This window comes from Epinephelus fuscoguttatus, linkage group LG13 (assembly GCF_011397635.1).
Source record: "Epinephelus fuscoguttatus linkage group LG13, E.fuscoguttatus.final_Chr_v1".
In the NCBI taxonomy this organism is placed as follows: Eukaryota; Metazoa; Chordata; class Actinopteri; order Perciformes; family Serranidae; genus Epinephelus; species Epinephelus fuscoguttatus.
Genome location: NC_064764.1, coordinates 30,376,200 through 30,384,334, shown reverse-complemented (window position 1 = coordinate 30,384,334; position 8,135 = coordinate 30,376,200). Strand labels below are relative to the sequence as shown.

The 8,135-nt window shown below is 43.8% G+C and overlaps 1 protein-coding gene across 1 annotated transcript; it reads right to left on the bottom strand.

Annotated features, from left to right (window-relative positions):
* Positions 1–1,844: 1,844 nt before the first annotated feature.
* Positions 1,845–5,748, bottom strand: zic2a (zic family member 2 (odd-paired homolog, Drosophila), a). The gene is made up of 3 exons (XM_049593609.1): positions 4,275–5,748; positions 2,969–3,132; positions 1,845–2,835 (listed from the first exon to the last, which is right to left on the bottom strand). The coding sequence occupies exons 1-3, from the start codon at positions 5,245–5,247 to the stop codon at positions 2,641–2,643; spliced, it is 1,332 nt and encodes a 443-aa protein (XP_049449566.1). The 5' UTR covers positions 5,248–5,748; the 3' UTR covers positions 1,845–2,640.
* Between the last annotated feature and the right edge of the window lie 2,387 nt (positions 5,749–8,135).

The window sequence follows — 8,135 nt, the reverse complement described above, 5'->3', positions numbered from 1 at the left end:
GCAGCCTGCGCGCAATAACGCGCACAACGCTTCCAAAATGCGCAGTGAACTTATCACATGACCTCAAAGATTTACTCCTGAACTTTGGCCCGAGTCCAAGAGAGATTCCTGAGCAACACCACCTATAAGTTCCAGTGAGGCAGGTTATGTGTGTGTGTGTGTGTGTGTGTGTGTGTGTGTGTGTGTGTGTGTGTGTGTGTGTGTGTGTCTGACAGCATAGTATCCTTACAGTACAGGCAACAATGTACAAGAAGCTGTGTGAGAAGAAGGAGAAGGAAAAAAAGCGCTTCCTTCTCCGCGGATCAATATCAGCGCAGCTGGAGCCGAACAGGAACCGGCATCGACACACTGTGTGGAGCTGACCTTTCCCACTCCCCCCAGGTCATACCTTCCTCCGCCGGTGAGGTCACCGGGCCGGCCAGCGAAGGGGCCATTAGGAGGTGATTTCAAGTGCTAAATAAGCTGCATGTAAAGCATAGTTTCCCTCTGATGCAAAGATAAACCCATCTCAGTTTGCACACTTTTGCTAAAATAAAAAAGAAATTTGCTTTTGAAAACGTATGAGAGGATTTTTAACGAGAGAAATATCATCGTTTTTAGTAGGTTCTAATTGATTTTAGTTGATATCACTGCCTGGTTGTAATCAGCATCGCTTCCCTGGAGATCCTACCAACCTTTTTATTTACTACATCATCCTCTGAGCCAAGTAATGTGAGCAGCCTGTGCACCAGGACGTTGCCTGCAGCTCCACAACACAGACAGAGTGCCACTTGCTGCTACAGCGGAGACTCGGCCTGCAGCAGATACAGGCTATCCACCATCCACCATCACTAACAAGTCCCACTATGTGGTTCCTATGCTGCTGAACAACCATGAAGCACATAAAGACAGCAACTTATTTAACACACAGAAGCATGCGCAGTGAGGAAACGCCAGCGTCTTGCAACACAACCAACAACCAGCTGACAAACACTTGTTTTCCTGTAGCCTGTTATATGTATATGCAGCCTTCATTTAGGGCCTGTGATATTTACTCTTCAAAGAGCCTCAGATCTGCGAGCTCGCAGACAGCAATATATGCCATTATCTCCACTCACAGCAACGCGTCAAATTAAAACAAACACGCCTGGAGCGTCCTTAAAACCATCTCAATTAATCACAGAAGTTCAGAGACATATGGCCATCTCCCATAAAGGGCTGCAACCGGAGGAGCTCTGAGAGAGACTATGGGACTAAGCCGAGTCAAGTTCAAGTTCAGCAGCTCCTGTGCAGTGAAGTGTCCATCATGGGGGGAGGGGGGAGCACGGGTGTGTGTTCAAATAAACTCAGTAACTGACCTGGGAGAATATAAAGTGACAAGATGTGATGTATGGAAGATGTGCTGGGTGTCTGTAAATGAAGAGAAGTGCAGGCACACGAGCTCTGCTGAGTGTGCAGAATGAAAATGCTTAGTTTGCTTGGTTTCTACACTTGAATTAAAATATTTAAAACTCTGCTGCAGATGATTTTAAACTATTTGCTTCATTGTTCTCGGCATAGCTTCTCCTCAAGACTGTGTATCCCCCAAACCTCCTGTTAAGTCCAGCACCACCACCACAACAGCCACATTGTTCAGGGCCTGTAAGCATGCTTTGCAAAGCTTGAGGTATAAAACACCAGAATGTCCTTTAGCCTGAGGACAAGAATTTAGAGCATGAAGAATTTGATGACTGGAGTTTTTTTCTTTTTTTTTTAAAAAAAAGTCTGAATTATTCCAAAAACAAGACCGCCTCCATGAGCCAGCGAAAACAGAAAAGCATGAAAAAGCAAAGGGAAATATTTAGCACTTGCAACACCTTTTATTATATTTGTATGCAGTAAAATTCTTATCACAATAAGGAAGAAAACACCTCTTAAAACTTTGAACAAAAGCACATAACGAAACAACTGCCCATGTTTAGCTCGGAATTGTACATATTTATAGTAAAGAAACATTCTTTATAAATACTGTTTCATCTGTAGCAAGTAAATACCATAATTTAATTACAAATGGATAAATATGGCAGTTGATTATTTACAAAAGGAAGGGTGTAGTTACAGAAAATCGAACGGCACAACGTTTATTTTCCTCACAATCTTCCAGATAGTATTTCACAATTCAAACTTGCAAAGCACAAAACATCACAAGTTAAGCCCAGCAAACTAAAAATATACATTCACAAGCATAATATTGTGGTCTGTTTGAGTTAAATGTTAACTTTGGCACTCTTTCCAGTTTATAGATGTTTAGTATAGTACAATCAATTTGCCTTAGGATCACAATATTCAACATTATAGTACAATTTTTATCGTAATATGTGCACTAAAAGTCCAGTTAGAGAAATAGCTACCATTGAAGGAACATCTATACACCAAAGACTGACAAACTATCACAACCAATGGGAAAGTGGGCTTTTTAGTAATTATTTACAATATGAAATACACCTCGACTATTATACATATTTTTCCTCTGTTGGTAATCGTCATCTTCCCTGGCGAATCAAAAAATAATAAAATAAACAAATGTTTTTTTGTGTGCCTCTTGTGTGCACGTGTCCCAATCTCCTGCTGAATGGTCCAGTGCTGTGAAATGAGTGTGTGTTGCTTCATTTCAGCTTAGTCCTAAACATACCATTCACTGAAATTGGAGGATAGGCCACTGTGGCTGGTGGTGTTGTGCACAGCTGAGGCTGGGGACAGGGTGGTGTTGCTTTGGGTCTCGGTGGTGGGAGACACCAGGCCTGGAGGTGTAGAGGATTCATAACCAGAGCTGGCTGCTGGTGATGAGTCTGATGCTGATGGGGACGCTTCGTGGACCTGGGGAAAATAAGACAAATGAGTATTTGTAATGCAAACACAAGGTGCACAGCAAAATACACAATCATATGTGTGTGTAATAAACGTTTAAGGCCTGAGACACATTTATCTAGTCAGCACAACTCCTATTTACCTTCATGTGTTTTCGTAGGGAGCTGGGATGTGTGTAGGACTTGTCACACATTTTGCAGAGATAAGGCTTGTCCGACGTGTGAACGTGCATGTGTTTCTTTCGGTCGCTGCTGTTTGCAAACCTTCTGTCGCAGCCCTCAAACTCACACTGGAACGGCTTCTCTCCTGCAGGTAAAAAAAAAAGAACAACAACATAGTCAGATATTTTTTTCTTTCACACAGACAAGCCTCGGGGCTGAGTGTCACAACAAGGAGCTGTGCGTAAAATCCAAATGCAAAAGTTACAGTGCGAATGTGTGTCCCTAAAATCCCAGCAAGGAAAAAACAATTTAAAAACAAGCCTAAGCGTGATGCTAATCGTGATATTCAAAGTTTAAAGCTTATTTTAAAGAGATGGGGGGAGTTAATAAATAATGCGCATAGTGATTTGCAGAGGGGGGTGGGAGATAGAGGGAAGGGGGGGATAAGGCCGTCCTCAGTAGGCCTACAGAAGGCGAACCATTTGCTGGGAGACAATAAAAATCTAATTAGCACCTGACCAATTTCATGGCACGGCACCATAATGTATTTCCCAAGAAAATAAGTCCAAATGTGAAAGGCTGGTAATGGCCCTGTCTAGCACCTTTAGCTCCTATCAAAGGGGGACGCATGAGAAAACAAAAGGCATTCCTCACGCTTTAAACACTACTGCTGCTGCTGTCCTCGGCAAAACACACAACTCCTAAACAAACAGGGAGTGCAAATCGATTAGGAATTTAGTGCAAATAATTCCTCCGAGGAAACATCTATATGGAAAGGGGAAATAATGCTGGGCGTAAAAGCGCAGTATGGAGACGAAGCTACGTTAAACCAATTGATGTGATTTACTACACCAGTCTGTCTGCCCTGCGATGCACGCAACGCGCGCCCACTCTCCCCTTTGACCCATTTCTAAAGTTTACCCCACACAGCAAAACACAGGCACTTTTAAAAATGTCTTCCACGCGTTTGGCTCATGTTTTACACCAGGTTATTTCCTAAAATGTGGCCATATATTGAAGAAATTATTCCAATTTCCCAAACTAATTCGCCCTCTCTCCTGGATGTCTGGATGTGGTCCTAAATCGACTTTGTTTCTCTGAATACTATCTACTTTAGCAGCCCAAAATAGCCGCTGATAATTAGATCTTAATTCGTGTTTACTCTTGGCAAGGCACATGTTTACAACAGCGAAATAAATGCACACGCCGGCTTAGCTGCAGCAATTACATCAATCTTGTTATTAAAATAAAATCAATAAAAAAGCTGCATTGTTTTTGGATAATTACCTGTATGCGTTCTCTTGTGTATCTTCAAGTTTTCCGACCGTGCGAAGACCTTTCCACAGCCGGGGAAGGGGCATGGAAAAGGCTTCTCCCCGGTGTGCACCCGAATGTGGTTCACCAGTTTGTATTTCGCCTTGAATGGTTTGCTCTCCCGGGCGCAATCCTCCCAGAAACAGACGTGGTTGGTCTGCTCCGGTCCACCGACATGCTCCACGGAGACGTGCGTGACCAACTCGTGCATGGTGCTAAAAGTTTTGTTGCAACACTTCTTCGGGTTGCTGAGCTGCTCGGGGTCGATCCACTTGCAGATGAGCTCCTGCTTGATGCACTGCTGCCTCATGTAGCGGAAAAAGGCACCGGGGTGGTGGTGGGCTGCCATGTTCATCCCCATGTTCATATTCATGGAGCCGTACTGGTTGTGGAGCTGCGCGGCCGAGTAGGGGTCGGTCCTCGGGCTGGAAACCTGGTGGTACTGGTCGGAGCGTCCGAAAACTTCTCCCGGTAGTCCGAGCCTCATTTGCCCGTTCAGGACATTCGGGGAACCGTGGGAGCCGTGCTGGTCGTGGATCCCGGGGAACAGAATGTGGCCTTGAGTGTCTGTGTGGGAGTGATGAAGGGATCCCGCCGTGGGGCCAAAAATAGTATGTTGGCTGCTCGCCGGAGAGGATTCTCCGAAGCCACGACTGCGAAAGAGAAAGTCCCTGGTTGAGTTGAAAGGAGAGCTTGCATACGACGTGACATGGGCGGCGTGAGCCCCCAAAGCCGCAGCGGGGTAGCCCGGCGCCTGGGTGGTGAAGGCAGAGCTCTGTCCCGGAGAGAGATCATGGTTGAGCTTAAACGCACCCATGTGTGCGGAGTCTACAAAGCTATTTTGTGCCAAACTCAAGTCTCTCTCCTGCATCTCGCTCGCTGAGTGATGCCTGGCAAATGACCCCACTCCCAGTCCGGGGAACTGGTGACCAGCATCCAGTAACATTATTTCACTAAGCGATTTCTTTTTTTTTGTTTGTTTAAATCAGCGAAAAGGCGAATAAGTTAAAGGTAAAAAAATAATCAAATGTTGATGCAGGCAAGCAACGATTCAACTTCCAACCTTGGAAACACCATATCAGGCGTGATTCAGAAACGCTGCTCCGCTCATGAGGAAAAATAAAATAAAATCAGCTCGCGTTACAGAAGGCTGAATTTACTTCTAGTTAACTTGTGCCGCAAAAAAATCCAAATGCAACGAAGTGAAGAGTTTCCTCGTGTCTTCTTCTTCCTTCTTCTCTTGGCTGGCTGCGTTCACAAAATGCACTCGAAGAAATTAAATAATTATCTTACTAGGTGTCCTCTGCGCGCACAGAGCGGAGAGTGGCTGCAGCATCTCACAAAAATCGCCGTTCCGATTGGGTATGTATTTATTTCTCTGGCTCGCCTGTGTTTATCGCGGAGGGTCCCTGTTTCTCCGTGGACTGGCTCTACCTCCTCTTCCGCCCCCTTTAACTGGAGCCCGTTCATTCATTCCTCGCAGTCTCATTGGCCACCGCGCCTCATCAATCCCAGGTGCCCCTCCAATAGCAGGTAGCGCTTTGGCGACTTAATAGCGCAACGCCATTTTCCAGTAATAATTACCGCCTACTTTTAGGAGAGGATTTTTGGGGGGTATATACACGCGAAAGGATCACGACAAGAGAGAGGAGAGAACATGGTTTTGTTGTTTATATTCGGTAGGTGCCAAGTTGTAGTATGAAAGCTAAAAAATGTGGCATCAGTTGAGAGGTAATGATGAATATAAATATTTAGACGAGGGAAAGAGCGTGAAATAGAAGGATAGATCATGGAGCTGCTCACTGCTGGTTATTTACTTCATCTAAATATAATGCAACAGCTCTTTTTTTTTAAGAAATCTTTTTTAAATGCAAGTCAACATGATCACGTTACTGTACCAGCCTCCATGGAGCCGTGTCAGTAAATATACAGCTATGAATTAAACAACAAGACCTAAAAAATGACACTTAATAGCGAAAAAATGTCCATTACGCATGAATGTGTGGCTGCAGGAAGGAAAATAGTTTAAAATGATGTCCTTGCATTAATGTTTGCATATGAAATTATTGTATTTTATTGAGCTACAAAGTCTACTAAAAAGTGAGGGTGCATTTATAGACTTAATAATAGAAAAAATAAGAAGAAAAATAGCCGAATAATAATAATAAAAGCATGCTAAATAAGTATAAATGCACTAATGCAAAACTTTTTTCCTCTATGCACTGCTGTAACACCTCCCCCTTCCTTTGCACACAAAAGCAGGAAAAAATCTGAATATATTTTTCAATTTAAACACACTAATTTTGTATTTTAAATGTCGATCAATTGTAATAATCTCTTATTTAGTTAAGATAAAGTTCACAATTCTCGCCACTTTAATTCTCCCCAGCTGACAAAGCATGTGTGTGGCTCCATATGGAGTCCAGTGGTTTTTCCACTGCTTGTAGAACCACAACTGGGCCTTTAGCGGTGCTCCAGCGCTTCACACTGCCAACCGCCAGTGGTTGTTGTTGGTTCTTTTAATGGTTCCATATGTCGCTTGGTTCTGTTTCCTCGGTGGGTTCTCACATTCACCACAGCAATTAAAGTTACATGTTATGGTGGTGAACTGCGCTCAGATCCGAGTTAACCATTAGTGACCTATAAGGTCGAGCCTCTCCTGAGCGCGCAATCATAAAGTTGGAGCTGTAAAAGTCGGATGTTTTGCAGTGAATTAAGATGTTGTGGTGTTCTATGGGAGTGTGTGTGTGTGTGTGTGTGTGTGTGTGTGTGTGTGTGTGTGTGTGTGTGTGTGTGTTGTTTTGTTTCAGCCCCAGAAGCGATGCCATCATGACAACAATAGGCTGCAGCCACACAGTTTTTTACATTGTTATCCAAATTTTCCTCCCTAATGTGATTTCCTTTTTAGGCTCGCACACAGGCACAAACATTACAGCTGACAGAGGGAAGTCATTTTAAATAAATGCTTAATTCACTGGCAACTTTCCATCACAAGCATGCACTGAATCTGCGTTCAAATGGAGGGGATACACAGGCCATGCACCACAGCTGCTGCGTTCAAGTCAAAGGAAGTTTACTTACATTTTCACCAAATTCACAACAAAAAAAAATCCCACAAGTTCTCCCGTTCCTTCACACAACACACTTCAGTCTGCCTCAGCTCTCCGGTGCTCTCTAAGCGACAAATAAAGGTGAAGGCGAGAGGGAAAAAACGTTTTAAAACTTTTTTTTTTTTTTTTTTTTAAGAAATTGTGTGTCTCATAGCTCGGAGTGGGACAGGCTGAGCAGTTGTGTGCCATTCTTCCAAGTCTATTTCAACCCGCACCACAGGAAACGCAGGAGCTGATCCAAGTTCAAAGTCACGTCTGCCGACCCCTATAAGAAGTTCTTTATTTCTCTGGAAAACCACAAAACCTTCCCCAGATAGGGAGAAAAGCGAGAGAAAATTAAAAAGAGGGGGAAAAAATCTATCGGGTAGAGAGGCACATGGCTGCGGGTTTTCCCTTCTGCTTGGAGAAGAAAGGGGGTCTTGCCTATTGAAAATCCCCCAAAGACCAGTATTTCAACAGGTTTTAGGATCAGCAACACACACTGAGTCATGGCGCACAGATTTAAAACATAAATCACAGGAAATACGTGCACTAAAAGTACAGATTTTAAGTGTAAGTACAGGATGACGCAAAGCCAATCAATGAAGTCAGGAGGCTTGATCACATTGGGGCGCTGTGCCTGTGCATTATACTGGGGGCCAAAGGCGTATTTCTCCTCTCTATTATCTGACAATATCAATATGTTGACACACTGGAAGGTTACTTGTGTGGCTCCCGTGACCTT

What these genes read in the sequence shown, in the direction of transcription:
- zic2a (XM_049593609.1), bottom strand. Translation starts at nt 5,247, where the DNA reads ATGTTACTGGATGCTGGTCACCAGTTCCCCGGACTGGGAGTGGGGTCA. An exon ending in ACACAAGAGAACGCATACAG is followed by an intron (nt 3,133 to 4,274) that starts GTAATTATCCAA and finishes TTTTACCTGCAG; the next exon opens with GAGAGAAGCCGTTCCAGTGT. An exon ending in CCCTACGAAAACACATGAAG is followed by an intron (nt 2,836 to 2,968) that starts GTAAATAGGAGT and finishes TATTTTCCCCAG; the next exon opens with GTCCACGAAGCGTCCCCATC.